General features: G+C 44.0%; 1 protein-coding gene across 1 annotated transcript in view; it reads left to right on the top strand.

Annotated features, from left to right (window-relative positions):
• The first annotated feature begins 9,700 nt into the window (after positions 1 to 9,700).
• Positions 9,701 to 15,068, top strand: part of MARCHF11 (membrane associated ring-CH-type finger 11) — a 35,659-nt gene continuing 30,291 nt past the window's right edge. Inside the window, exons 1-2 of the mRNA XM_075140695.1 lie at positions 9,701 to 10,006; positions 11,239 to 11,394. Coding sequence (XP_074996796.1) covers positions 9,701 to 10,006; positions 11,239 to 11,394 — 462 coding nt within the window. The remainder of the gene's footprint in view (positions 10,007 to 11,238; positions 11,395 to 15,068) is intronic.

Raw genomic sequence — 15,068 nt, 5'->3', positions numbered from 1 at the left:
GCTTGGCTAAAAAGAGACAGAAGGCTCTGGGACATGCAGAATTTGAAAAGCTCACAGCCAGTAAGCTTTATAAAGGCTGCTCTACTTCACCTGAAGACAGACACGGCCACCCATGCATACTCATGCGTTCTAATCCAATAAGGAATAGCAATTAGTTTCTAGTATGCACAGCTTAAGGATGCTTCTCTTCCTCTCTTGAGTGTATAAGGTTCTTCAGTTAAACAAATACCACGTGTCCATCCTTATTGTAAATGATGAAAAAAACCCTTCTAGTTAATCCTAAGGTATCCTACAGATTGATTGCTTTGCAAGTATCCCTCATCTATTACAGCAGGTAAAAAACCAAACAGCAATATATGGTATAATACTTCCATACTGCATCATGCCTCCATAAATATATTACGCAGCTAGAGCAGTCTATGGCTGCCTTTCAAACTAGCAAGAAAGGGTACCAATTTCTTTTGTGTATGTTGGCCAAAAGCCACTTTCTTTTCCAGTGGGAAAAGTTGGAAAAAGAACACTTTTCTAGTTAATTCTGTACCTTTCTCAACACAACATGACTTGCTACTTTCCAAACAGTTAGGATGGCTCCCTCAGAATAGCTGCCCTGCAGGGTCCTTTTACCCTTGGCAGCACAGCTCTTAAAGACGCTGTGCTGCTATTTGTGGCTTCCTACCACAGCTGCACATCAAATATACAAAACAGAAGCCAGGCATGCTTTGGCAGCAGAAATGAAATTATAATATGAGGACTGGAAGAGAAGTGACTTGGTTTTTATTGTTCTGGTAAGAAATTAGTAATCAAATGTACAGAAGAAGGTAATTGCTTGCTGTTTCAAGCAATTGTTCCAGAAAGAAGTGTTTGTTACCAGGAGAACAAGGGTCAAGTTCACTAATTGTAGATTCATGATTAGCAATAGGCTTAATCTAGGAATATTTTAAAGTTGTACCCAGGATCTGTACATCCAGTTTAGCATTGCCCATGTATCTCTTCCTCTACTGTTGCCACCCCAAATGACAGAGAGAAAAGGAACTGTGCCAGAACAGAAGTGGGAGTGGTAATGCTTTAGTTCTCAAGAAGTCTAGAGAAATAGTGAGAGGTTGAGATGCACTTAAGTGCAGTCTGACTTTGCCCTGCTCCTATTTCTCTAGAGGTGATTGATTCAGGTTTTAATTAGCTGCATGCACATAGGTATTTGGTGCCATTTTGAATGCCCTTTGGTATCCTGCTTGATCTGCAGACCTCCAGATGCTGCCGCAGAAGGGCATGGGTTTCTTATAGGTCCTTTGGCGTATCTGCAAGCCCTGTGTAAATGTCTCAGAGGAATGCAATGACAGCTTGCGTCCAAAGGACAGAGATTTCAGATGAGCACACTTAAAGTTTTCGCTGAAGTGTCTGCCACTGGATCTGAAGCCACTCCCGTCCCAGTGCCTCCATGATGTCCAATATCACTCAGGAATGTTTCATTTTGCAGTTTTAGCAGTCAGGGAATGTCCAAACTGGTTGCAGGACTAGCCTTCAGTCTATCCTTTTCCTGCAGTTGTGCTTCAAAAGGGTCACATATGTAGTTAACACATGCCTTTATCTCTGCAGGAGTTTTTATTCAATTCAGTGTTCAGGTTCCGGTTCCGGTTGGACGATGCACAGTTCACCAGGGAGGGGCAGTTAATGAACCACCAGTTCTGCAGCTCTTTAGCATATTTTGTCCAATTTCTCTTTGCAGTAACCTCAGTAACCTTGCAGACTCTGAGTGTGAAGCTATATCCGCTAGCGAGAACACTTGTCCCTAGCATGCCTTGCTGTAGTGAAAACAAAAAGTGTGCAGTGAAGGAAGTAGGTATCCAACGGATTTGTGCTCTACCCTTTGTGTACGTGGTGTGTTGGGAGCACCTGCATGAAAGAGGTTCAATGAAAGACAGTAACTCTTGCCACATGCCAGCTCCGCGTGTTACTGCACTGTAGGCATGTCCATGGTTCCCTTTTCTGTCCTTGCCTTGTTCTACCTTGCTTGCAAAGTATCACAGTGCCATAAATAAAGAATCCTTCCTAAAAACTATCCTTCACTTCTCTGCGTAAACCTCTACTCAACACTCACTCCAGGACTGATCAGCAATGCACAGGAAATCCTACATTTCCTTTACTATAGATTTCAGGCCACAGACCTTCATCAAACACTCACGAGCTTCCGCCAAAACCAACCATCTCCTTTTCCTTTCGCACACAAGATGACATGCTGCTGCATTACCTCACATTTTCTGCAAGTGTCTTCGGAGGAAAAAAACAAAGACAAAAAAGCTAAAATAACAGATGTAGCTAACATCTCAATTCCATAAGGTAATCATCTGGCATGACTGTGGGATCAGCGAGAATGGAGTATTTACTGTTTCCCTTTAAGAAGCATAAAAGGTGTCACTCCTTCTGGTTTATATAACTGTGTTTCTGAAACAAGATTATTTAACTGGCAAATACAGTGGATTTTGTAAAATAGAAGACCCTCTTCAGTGATGTAACACCTTCCTAATCTAATCCAGCGTGGCCCGTGGTGACTATTACATATTTTCTTACAAATTTATCACAAGAAGCAGAATTTTGGCTCCCGATACACATGGGCAATCTCATGAGATAGTATTTTCCTTTTTTTTTTCTTCTTGAGAGGGCTGGTGTGTAGCAAGATAAAGAGAACAAGAGATTATTTCACAGAAAAACACACTCAGGCTGGAACCTTGAAATTATAAATTCTACCTTCAGCTCTTCTATCAACTCATATTAATGTTTTGGAACCCCTTAGGAAGCAAAGTTTCATATCTGCAGGAGCTGGTCTCTTTTTTAGCAGCTGTATAAGAGATAACTGATAACTTCCACAGGTCACTTCTGGTAGAGCTGCAAAACTCTCAGTCCAACCAGAGGCAAACCTGGCAGTTTGTGTTTTTGCCACAGTTTCTCAGAAAATATTACTAGATTAGGTAATTCTGTAAGTTACACTGATTCATCATAGCTGAGACACCTTCTATGGCTTAGACCACACAGAGAGGTTTACAACTGCTGCTGCATCAAGGGTGGAAGATCTGGTCTTTAGTTCAAATAACAGGGGCTCATATTTTTACCTCCAGAATGAAATTGAGCCCTTGGAGACAAAACAGTCAAGAACTGCGTATGGTGTGAGAAACAACCAGACCAATGCTTCCTCAGCCAGGAATGAACATCTCAAATATGGATGCATGCCCTTTTCCTTTCACCACATAAATAGCAGTAAAATATTTCAGCAAAATACATATTTTGTTGCCCTTTGTGGTTTGGTTTATCAAGAAAAACATCCATTCTCATTTAATGGGTATCATCTGATGTGAGTTTTGACAGCATGATGTAAGTATGACGAGCTCCAGTTCCCACCATCACAAACACACTGTTGTGTTTCCTTCTTGCGTGCAACTACTTAGGGGAAGTTCTCTCTCCTGCCTTGTGTACTGAAGTGCTGGCCACACCAGGGTTCAGATCATGGTGGTATCCCCCAGAAGGCATTTCAGTAGTAAAAGCCACATTTTATTGCCTTGCTACAAACGTTGGACAGTTTGCAGTTTTTTAAGTTGTCAGACATACAGTGGAGGTGTACAGAATGGACTAAAAGCCAGTGGGTAAGGATTTGGGAAGCTGTTACATTATTTTTGATGTCTCACCACTACTTTTCAAGGTTTGAGGTTGCCTGTACTGCATATTACAGTCATTCTGATGCTTATAGACAAGGAAATCCAAGGAAAATGCTTATTGAAAAAAAAAGTTTAATTTTCTTTTCTTTGTAAACAGATAAAAAGGGATCTGTACAGCTGATACGAAAATAAATTCACTTTGGCCTTGCTTAGTAGCTTTTGTTCATATAACATGTAATGGAAAAGCTAATTGACATTCTGTCATTTCGATTTCAATAAACTGAACTCAGTGAGGGCCGCCCTCTAGAATCCGTGACAGCTGATCTATTTCCAGAATAAACCAAGGAACTAAATTTATTTGCAAACAAAGATTACCTCATTCTGGAAGCTATGCTAAGCCTTTTTTTCCCCCTCAACAACTGGTACAAGGAAAAATGTTAAAAAAATACTTCCAAACAGTTAAAGTTCAAACGGGAGACTATATTTCACAGGAAGCTGTATTTCATGGTGGAGAAAAATTATTCCTAGGTAGCTTCAAATGTTTTAAAAATAAATTAGCAGCTCTGAAGAAAAACGGCATACTGGCAAATAAGACAGGAATTCAGTAAGTAAAACATAGTAATTATGAATGGTATGATAATATTCCAAGAAGAAAAACTGTATTAAAATAAAAATTTGAGACTTTTATATCATCATCCATGTAAGCATCTGAAAGCACATTAAAATAATTAGTGGATGCACGTTTCCGTAAGTCTCCTGTAAAATGAAAATGATGCCAATCACCATTTCTTGGACAATACAGAAGAAAAGGTGCTACAGAGAACTGTCAGGGCTCCCGTGCCAGGAGTGTCGGGGGCTCCCTGGATGGGTGATGGCAGGGCCTGGCAGCCGGGGCAGCCAGGGGGCACTGGGGCACCCCCAGCCCCAGGCATTGGGCACCTCCCTGGGGACAGGGATGAGGCCAGGATGGGATGTGGTCCCATGGGTAGGCCCAGACTGGTGTGGCCATGGCCAGGCATGGCCTACGACATGGCGGGAGCTGTAGCTCAGGCGGGGGCCCAATGGCAGAGGCCCAGTTTAAAAGCAGCTCCCACGGGCAGGGGTTGGCCCCAGCTGTGGCTCCCCTGCCGTCCCCAGTCATGGAAGGAAGGAAGGGGACAGCCCGCGGCTGCCCTGTCCCTGAGATAGCCCTGAGCCCCGGGAGCCAACCCTCTGGGAGGGGGGATGCGCTCAGGGCCCCAACACGGACGGGAAACCCCCGTGAAGATTTGAGGAAGAAACGCCAGCAGCTGCTAAGACTAGAGGCTTTTGCTATGTAGAGATGTATCAGTGTTGAGCAATACTGGGTGAGATAGGGAACCTAGGTACGCATTTCCAAAAAAGCAAGAGAGCAATGTGAAAATAAAGATTTTCATTAGACAATAGGTTTCTGTCTGCATGAGATTTTAATTGGTTGGCATAACTGTAGAAGCTTCGACTGCAGGATGAGTGTGTGTTCATAACAAAAATCAGGCACGTTCAGTGAACCAGCAAATAATACACAGCCACTAGCATGGCTATTAACCATCTGCGCAGATCTTTTAGTGTAATAAAGTCGAACATGGAAATTTAACAGATGGGGATATTACTCAGAAGCACATTTTATGTTGCATTAAACACGTAAAGTGCATTTCAAATTAAACTGAAGCATTTGCTTACAGCCAAAATGCCTTATTTTTGTTTACAGGTTATCATCTCCACCAACTTGAGTTTTATTCTGAAAGGGACATATACATGCTATTCAGTAAATAGAATAATAATGTGTCTGTATTATTATTTAAGTAGATTTCACTGTCTACTATCTCATTAGTATTTTGTTTTAAATGTAATACACTGGCCATTACTCTCTTTACTCCTTTATTAATATTTTAAAACTATATCGTCTTGTTTTCCTCAGAGATACAGGAAGCAGCAAAATGGAACAATCCCATCACTGAGCTGTTCTATTACTGTATTTATGGTACAGGCCAATGCAGTTATGAAAACTTTTTGAGAAAAAAGAAGAGCAGGGGTTGGTTTCTAAATGTGCAGTAACACCGTGCTTCCATTCTTATAATATCCCCCGAGTAGTTTGTTACCCGCGTACGTTATTCCTGTGCACCCTCTTCTGTACATAAAACTTTAACTGTTTGTCTTGATAGATAATAATCTAAAAAAAACCCTGTTCTGTCCATTCTCTGAACGCTTCCCCTCCGTTCAAATGCCTTCCTCTGTTTTTTCTTCCTGGATGTTCTACCTACAGCTGATCGTCCTCAGGTAAAAAACTGGGCTTGAGTTTCCATTAGTTTATTTGGAGGAAAAAATTGCACAGCGCTGAGTTGGCACAGTGGGAAAAAGAATGTGCCTGGAGCAGAACCGAGAGGAAAATAGAGGAGAGACAACTTCCATTCCCTCAGGGGTTGTACTTCTCCTGCCTTTTCCATTGCCTGCTGAAAATGCAATTCATTTCACTGTCCCACAGTCTTACTACCTCGGTGTTATTTTTATCTGTATCATCACTGTTCCTTATTATTTGTCTTGTTACAATGCCTAGATACCTCAGCCAAGATCAAGACTGTACAAATATGGCCTGAATCTGCCAGTAAAATATTGCAAATTCGAATGGAAGAACAGAGAAAGCAAACATTATTATTTCAGTTTTATGTAGAGAACAAGACAGAGAGAGACTAAGGGAGATGTGCCTGCATCTGGGCCTCTAGTGCCAGTTTGAATGTCCCACAGTTCCCAAAAGAGATGGCAAATGTGTCAGCCACAGTCCTCTGGAAGCTGTTGGACACCCAGCCGGGGACTAGCTGCCTGTGCTTCGGTAACCGGAAGCCTATGTTCAGCCCACTTGAGGTCACTTGCTCAAGGTTGGCAAAGCTGTGCTTGAACATAAATCCCATGAGCTCCAGTTCACTGTCTTAATCACAAATTAATTCTTCCTGCTTTCAGCTTCTCTTTTTTTCTTTCTCCTGACCACCTACACTACTGCTGTTACGAAGCAGAACATCCTTTCCTGCTTTAAATTTTTCTTCTTTCTGTTTCGATCTCTGGTTTTGGCTCCCGTCCCCCTCTCTCGCTCAGCAGAAGGCTGAACGCTACTTCGGTTGGAGGCTGTGTTACATAATGTTCTCCACCCCTTCTGCTCTTTTGCCGGCATCTCCTCCCACCCCAGCATGCCGAACCGCTCTCGTGTACTCCGAAACGCGGGGATCGATAGCCTTTGCCATTTTATTTTAGCTAGCGTGCCAGTAGTGGTAGACAGGCAAACAGGTGATGTATTAAAAAACTCATGTCTATGAAATACCCGCTCGCAATCAGCTCTCCAAATTAATTACATATGTGTGAAAGAAACATTCTTCTAATTCGTATTAGATGTGTTCCCTTTTAAGAGTCACGTTATACATTTATTTTGGGCAAGATTAAGTAGAAAAGATTGATCTTCTTAACACACTCTATTATTCTCTATGGCCACATCTTTCTTTCTTTTCCTGACATTAAGAAGCCATTTCATTTCTCTGTTGACATTTTTATTTTCTCTTCATATCCTTTCCAAAAGCCGTGTTATTTATTGAATTTTTGCTGACAAACAAAAGGATGAGAAAAATGGCATAAACCCTCAGATACAGCAAATGGCAAGGGCGTGCTGTCTTCCTCTGATGCAGATGAGTAACTTTTTAGCATTCATTTCTCACTTTACTACTTTAGTTCCACAGTCTTTTCCTTCTGGTTCTGCTTTAGTTCTCTTTTACCCAGTATTTTGGACTCATCTGTTTGTTCTGACATTTCCTGTTTTCTCATTGTTTGTGATTGCCCCTTCTTTCCTTAGAATTAGTCTCTTTGATTAATTCTCTCTCCAATTCTGTTTAGTCTCTCTCTGGCAACCCCTCCAGGTATCACTTTGCTATGAAAAAATTGTATGTAGAAGAATTTCTCAACTCCACAGCGTCTGTAGCTCATCAAAATGCCACTGTCAATGTGACATTTTTTGTTTTAAGTTACCAAATCTGGACGAATCCATGTTACTTACCTACTTAACAACCACCTTGTGAACAAAAGTAATTTTAGGGTTGGAGCATCTTGTCCTAACGCCAGGCTAAATGGCCAGCACTGGCTTAGCTACCGCAGAGCCGTCAGAACAAACATTTTCATGAAAATGGGCACTAGTGGATGATGAGAAGAGGTATAATGATACCTACCTCTTATTCCACTATAGGAAGACAATCTCTGAATATGCACTTTTTTAGAGCAATGCTGTAAACAGCGGTGTTGTTCTTTGTCCTTAATGTATCAATCGCGTGGCCTCCGTAATAGATGCAGACTGTAGGAGGACTGAAAGGGCTTTAACTGCACCTTGCCCCAATTAGTTTGAATGTCACTCTCCTGCAATATGGGGCTGCTGCTTTTCTGCAGATAGCATATTGCCTGAGCTGGCTCCAGCCAGGCCGAAAGGTTGGACCAAGTGTTTGGTGTATACTCAGCAAGCCTCCCCAGAGAGCTTGACAGCCGCGTGATCATGGGCCGAGGAGTGCTGTTTTGGTTCTGTCTGCTTCTTCGGTCTTCGAATAGAATGTCCGCTCCAAGAAAGCCACTACTACCAAAACATGGTGAAGGCAGTGGCTGAGCTCATCCAGGTACATCCTCGCCTTGAGACTAGAAATGAAGCAGCCAATGAAGATGACAGGTGATTTCATCACACTTTGAATCTAAATGTGGCTATGAAAGAGCATATGGCTGCACAATTGTTTTTTGTTTTTTTTTTTCTTTCTCTACGCAGACAGTTGCTGTCATTTTCACGAGATGAAATGTGCACTGGTGTTATACTTGATGCTGAAATTCACACATACTTTCCTTTAGCAGCCCCAGCCAAACTTTAAAGAATTTCTAACCACTGTGGGGTTTTTTTTAGAAGATATTTGATCATGATGGTTTTAGCAGATTTAATTTTGAAAATGAGGTGATGTAATGAATTCGAAAAAAAAAAGCCACAAAAGACTAGGAGGACTACTGTTTCACTCCTGAAGAACAACTGTTGAATATTCGTTCTGTTGAGCTTTTACAAATGCGATCTTTTGCAATGAAAAACCCAATAAAGTAAAAAGATCTGTACGCATCCCTGAAAGGGTCTGGTCCTCCACTGGGGTGCCAGGGCTGAGGAGCCCTGTGAGCACTGGGGTGCCGTGACCGGCAGCGGGATCAGGGTTTGTGCACGGGCGAGGGGAGGAAAACAACCTGCTAGGGCCAAGGCCAAGGCGGGAAAGGTGGACGGCGACCCTCCCATGAAGGGAAGGACACTGCGCAACGCTCAGCGGTCCCCGATGGGGAGGGGGGGGGGTGCCGCGGCGACGGGCCGGGGTACGCAGCCGTTGGGGCGTGGGGGCAGCCGGTGCTGAGGGGAGGGACGCATGGAGCCGGCGGGACGGCAAGTGCGACTCTGGCGTCCGGGGGAGGGGAAGGGTTTTCTCCCGGCCGGGCGGGCGCCGGGGTGCTGGCGAGGGTGGCGGTTTCCCCGCCGCGCCCGCCGGCCCGGAGCGGGGCTGACCGCGCCGGTGCGGGGGAGGCAGGGAAGGCGCCTCGGCGGCTGCGGGCCCGCGGCGGCTGCGGTGGCTGACTCGCGCGGCCCCCGCCCCGTCCCCCCTTGCCCCCCACCCGCCGCGGCTCGCGCCCCGTAACGGTCCCTCGCTCGCGCTCTCCCCGGCGTTCAGGGGCGGCTGTTGGCGACTGGACCCGACCCGGCGCGTGCCGGAGCTGCCCCTCCCTCCCCCCCTCCCCCGCTCCGCCCCGCCGCCGCCAGACCCACGCACACGCAGTCACACACGCGCTCACCCACACACACTCACGCCCGCTCACACGCACACGCCGCCGGCGCGGCTCCGGACCCGGCTGGCGGAGCACGGCGGAGGGAGGCGGGCACGCGGGGTCACCTTCCCGGCCGCCGGCAGCGAGAAGGGCGCTCTCGCCGCTCTCTCCCCCCCGCCGCCATCCGTCCCTTTGAGCCGTGAGCCGGTGAGCGGGTGCCCCGGGCCGGCGCCGGCATGAGCTGCGCCGGGGGGAGCGTCGTCCTCCCGCCCGGGGATCCGCAGCGAGACCCTGCCGCCCCGCTGGAGCTGCCGGCCGGGGCGGGGGAGGCGAGCGAGGACACCCCAGAGGAGGGAGAGAGCGGCGGCCCCAGCGCCGGCGAGGGCCGGAGGGGCGGCTCGGAGAGCGGCCGCGCCGAGGCGGGGGCCGCCGCCGGCGACAAACCCGAGACCCGCTCGGTGTGCAGCAGCGAGAGCGGCAGCGGCAGCCACCCCGGCGGGGCCGGCCCCATCTGCAAGATCTGCTTCCAGGGCCCCGAGCAGGTGAGCAGAGCGGGGCGGGCGGCTCCCCGCGCTCAGCGCGGACGGACCGACCCCTCTCACACACACACCCTCCGCTCCCGGAGGCGGCAGGCGGCGGGGGCCCGGGGGACGCGGCGGGGGCCGGGTGGGCCGGCGGTGGGGTGCGATCAGCACCAGGGACAGGGCTCGGCACCGCCCGCCCGGCTCCTGCCGCCGCTCCTGCCCGGCTCCCGCCCCCTCTCCCCGGCTGCCAGGCGGCGGGGCGGAACAGTGGCCGAGTGCCGCTGCCTGCCGCCCGCCGCCCGGGGAGGCCCGGCGTCCCCTCGCAGAGCTGCCCGCTGAGGGGCGGCCGGCGCCCCGGCGGGAATAGCCCTCCTCTGTGTCGGCGGCGAAAGGGGTGAAGCAAGCCTCAGCTGGTGGTTGTGACAAACCCTTGGGGCAGTTCGGAGTCGGTGCAGAGCTGCGGGAAAAATCGGAGATTTGCTATGGCTGGCTCGCACACTGTACGTCTTCTTGCCATCACGCTCGCTGGCTCTCCCCTCAGGGACTTTAAACAATACGAATTTCTCATGTTTCTATTAGACTTTAAAATGAGAGTGTTAGCTTTCAGGTAATGTTGAGAAGACCTCCAAGTATCTTCTTTGTCATTACATTACTGGGCACAGTATCAGCAATGGATCCGTAACTAGCATTTTATAGCTTGTCTTGTAGTTTAGCTAAAAAAAAAAATCTTTTCAAGGAAAGAAGAGAATAGCCGATTTGTAGAATATAGAAATATGTGAACTACTGGGGGAAGTGTTTAGTTACATTATTTGAGGTCCTGTCTGACAGGTGGCCAGCTGGACAACGCAGAACCCTGCTCCAAGAGCGTGGTTCTCTGTGATGTCACCCATTTCTTTCCTCGTGATGACTGCAAATAACGGTTGGAGAAACACATCTAACCACTTTCAGTACCATTTGAGGTATTTGAAAGGGCTAATGCTACTGTTGTTTGATGCATGGTAATCTCTCACTTGTTTCACATATGTACATATGCATGCATAACCAGTTATCTGGCTTTGACTCATTAGAAGCAGTTAGATGTTTTTAAAAGAGTTTAATTTTTAAGAACTTTTATAACCAAAAATACATGTTTTTTCACGTATTGAAATTGAGACCAGTTCATTGTTACAGACCTGTAAACATTTTGGTATTGAGTATACATGTACATAAAAGATTCCTTTAAAATTAATGTTTCTGTTCTGCCTTTTCAGGGTGAATTGTTAAATCCTTGCCGCTGCGATGGGTCAGTACGATACACGCATCAGCTTTGCCTGTTAAAGTGGATAAGTGAAAGAGGGTCATGGACCTGTGAACTCTGCTGTTACAGATACCATGTTATAGCAATTAAAATGAAGAAGCCTTGCCAGGTAATTTGTTTGTTTTTAAAAATATGTTTTTCCAGTCATTTTTAAAAACAAAATGATACTTACATTTATTTCAAGGTTTTTGGAAAATACAGCAGAAGAGCCTATATACTTCACCAGTTAGCACTTGCACCCACTTAGTTTTTAAAACCAGTTACATATTAAAACATAGAGTCATTTGATTCTGTTACGTTCTTCTAGCTTTTGGCTTGCCAGAGAGATGGTCTTCACAGGTTGTTAAATTCTGTAATTAGATGAGTCATATTGAGACATTACAGAACAACTTGAATCTCCCTGATTCACTTTCTAAACTTTAAACATGTCTTTATAGTTTGTTAAAGACTCAGTCGGAGGTTGATTTCATTCATTCTTCAAGCTTGGGGTCCAGAGGAGAGAGGAAAAGAAAACTTCCATTGCCTGTGTATTCATGTACTGTAAAAAGGTAAAAGGAGGTGACTTTTCAGTCTTGGCACAATGCAGAGTGGCAGAACGCTCTTTAAGTTTTGTCCACCAATAGTTGTTTCAGAAGCTGAAATGTGCAGTAACATTTTTCACAGCTCCTTTTTAACAGCATCACAACATGCAGCTGGAAGTTAGAATATTATAGTGGTAGTGTGTTCAGGGAGAGGAGAGGGGAAACTCAAAGCTTTAGCAGACCTGTTAGGGAAGCCTTAATACCACTTTGCATATCAGAATTCTTTAGAGGCTTAAAATTGCATCCTAGAAATTGTATTTCATACATCTGAGGAATGCATTTAGTAAGATAATTGCATCTTTTTTTTAGTTTTGATCCTATGAGCTCAGAGGTGATGGAGCTCTCAAAGGCCAGAGCACTCGGGTCATTTTTCTGCGCCTGAGTTTGATTGGAGTTTTATAGAAAAGACATGCTTGGATGATAATGGCAGTTATGTGAGCATGATAAGCACTCCTTGGATGTAGGATATCTGGAGTATTTGCTTACAGCTGTTCAGATTAGGTGCAAGTACTTTTAGAGCCAGTTGTGACTTCAAGTTTTTTCTTTATGAATCCACAAAGGAATCTTTTTAATAAGCTTTCCTGGATAGAACCTTTATGATGTAAAAAAGTCATGGATTTGTAAAACGCTCCAGAAAATGAAGGTGGTAGATTCTGTTTCTGCATAGATTTTATATGGTGGTTTGGCATGGGATTCTGTTTGATCCTTTTTTAACCTTTTAAAAATCTCTACTTCCTGTATATCCACAGCAATCTCATCCTTTTCCTAGCAAAGGTTATATCATTATCAACAGTTTGCAATGATAGTCTCTGAAAATAGTTGTTTGACAGCAAGGGTGTGACACAGTTGCCTGCAAAGAGGCGTCTAGTACTATTTGAGATGTCCCAAGGTAGCCAAAGTATCTGCACAGGATGGCAGGTATGACACAACTTACGAGAGACTCTGGAACTGCAGCTGGAGGCCAGCTGCGATATTAAAGGACATCTGAAATGTCATTAGACACGTATCTGTGGACAACAGAATCAAGCCCCAGTTTGAAGAACAACTATTCAATTTCTGTGAAAAATAGAAGCAAAGAAGAAGGAAAGTGTCAGTAGATGACACAGTAGACAACAATGTTTGGCCAAGCTACAAATGAAGTAGAAAGAAACTGACGAGCCAAAGTTAAATGCTATTCTCTTCATGAGTTATGGCACCTTTTTGGGTGGAGAGGCGGAACTAGATTCATGCTTCTCCTTTGATAGCTTGAAAAATACTTGATTTATTCTTAACCCTGTCTTTCATTTTTTATGTAAATTATTTAAGCCTGTCGTTTTTTATTCTTGACAAAATAGCATACTCAAATAATAAATTAGACATACATTCCTAGGTCAAACTCCTGACATCCAAAAGGTTACACATCTCTTTGGAGGGACACAGTGGTACCTTTCTCATTCTCCTACACTGAATATTCTTCTTGTTATTACAGAATCTAAGAGCAACTCTCAAAACTGCAGTTGTCTGTGTATTTTTATAAGGGTAATCAGTCTTAAAATGCCCTCACTCCTCTTCCATATTCTTGACTATAATAGTATTGACCATTTTTAACAGCTGTCTTGGTTTAAGCTTTTGGACAGGTTCTGAATCATTTGCTTGACTACACAAAAGCCTTTTTTAAGGTAATTTTTTGGTCAGGTTTGGCAAAAAGCTAAGGGTTAGACCATTTCAATATAGAAGTAGCTTAAAACATCCTCACTGAGGTAGCCAATGTACTTGAAAGTTCCCAAGCAAGCAAGACTTCTTGCATTACATGAGATACAATATTTGGACAAGAGTAGTTCACTCTCTCTACAACTAGTAGTCTGTCTCTGTTCGCCTTCTCAGAATTGTCTCTACCAGTCTTTTACTTAATAGATCTGTGTAGGCAGTGTCATAAAAGAGAAAAAGGACGCTATTTACCAAAAGAACTTTTTCTCAAGTGAATTGTCTATGCAGATTTACACCAGCTCCTCAGGTTTACTTTTACCTCAGGTATTTGTGGAATGTAACAATGCTTAGGGAGTTAAGAAGTAGGAGATTTTTCTATGTTTTCTTCCAGAACATTGGAATAGCTGTGAATATTCCATTTAATATCTAACATTTTCTATGGTTTCTGTTGCTTCATGGCAGGGAAAATAATCCCAAAGGGGGGCCTCTTTGGAGGCAGTACATTCAAGGAACAAAACTTACTATGGTAAGTGGCTATTCCAAGAGAAATTTTTCCAGTGTCGCTTTGTGTATTTCAGCAACTACTACTTAATTCACTTTTAAGAACCCAATCCTGGAAACACATAGACTTTTAACATAGCAATAGATCTTAAAACACAAAAGATAATAAATTAATCAATGGGCTAACAGTGGAAGATGAGCACTCAAACAAATTGATGACGTTTGATATGGTGTTTTACAGAGAAATGCAATTAGAGCAATTTTTTTCAGTATCCTTCTCAGGATCATATCAGGAGGACATATTTAACCTTGCACTAGTCCATCAATGAAAGCACATGTTCACGTTGCTGGACTTGCTCCTTACAGCAGGGTGGAATTTGATTCAATAATGGACAAGGTTATGTTAAGAAATAACCAGAAAAAAAAAACCCAAACTGTAATGAGAGGAGATGGAACAAATATTGGTTTGGGCAGGGAGTTTTGGAAGGTTTTTGAAACAATTTAAAAAGGAGGGAGAAACTTTAGATGTCTGACTTGGAAATTAAACCCACTTAGAATTACATTTTAGATTAACAAAGAGAAAGAAAGCACAAGCAGAAATATTTTTTATATTGGTTTGTTAAGCTTTGTAATTTGTACAAGTTTCCTTCCTAAAGGAAATATAAGCAGATTGCTTTATTCATATTGGTGCTATTTAATTATTAAGCTCTTAGTAAATTAGTTCACTCGACTTGCAGTTAAACATGAATGTAAATTGAAGAATGTCAATTCTCTTGTAAGTTTCAGAAATAACCTTTAAAAGTGGAATATAGTTATGCAGAGGTTCAGAAAATATACTTTGTTGCTAAACCCCATGATTTCTATAGAAGTCAGCAATAAATATATTTAGAGAATAGCCTTTTCTAGACTGTTACTGTAGTCTGTCATAAAATAGTATTATGTTAGAAGTTTAATATACCCTGTGCTTCTGTTCATTAAAATGTTATATTCTGGTACTTTAGGTGAACTAGACCTA

The sequence above is a fragment of the Calonectris borealis genome, chromosome 2, assembly GCF_964195595.1.
Source record: "Calonectris borealis chromosome 2, bCalBor7.hap1.2, whole genome shotgun sequence".
Lineage (NCBI taxonomy): Eukaryota > Metazoa > Chordata > Aves > Procellariiformes > Procellariidae > Calonectris > Calonectris borealis.
This window is presented reverse-complemented; position numbering and strand designations above follow the sequence as displayed.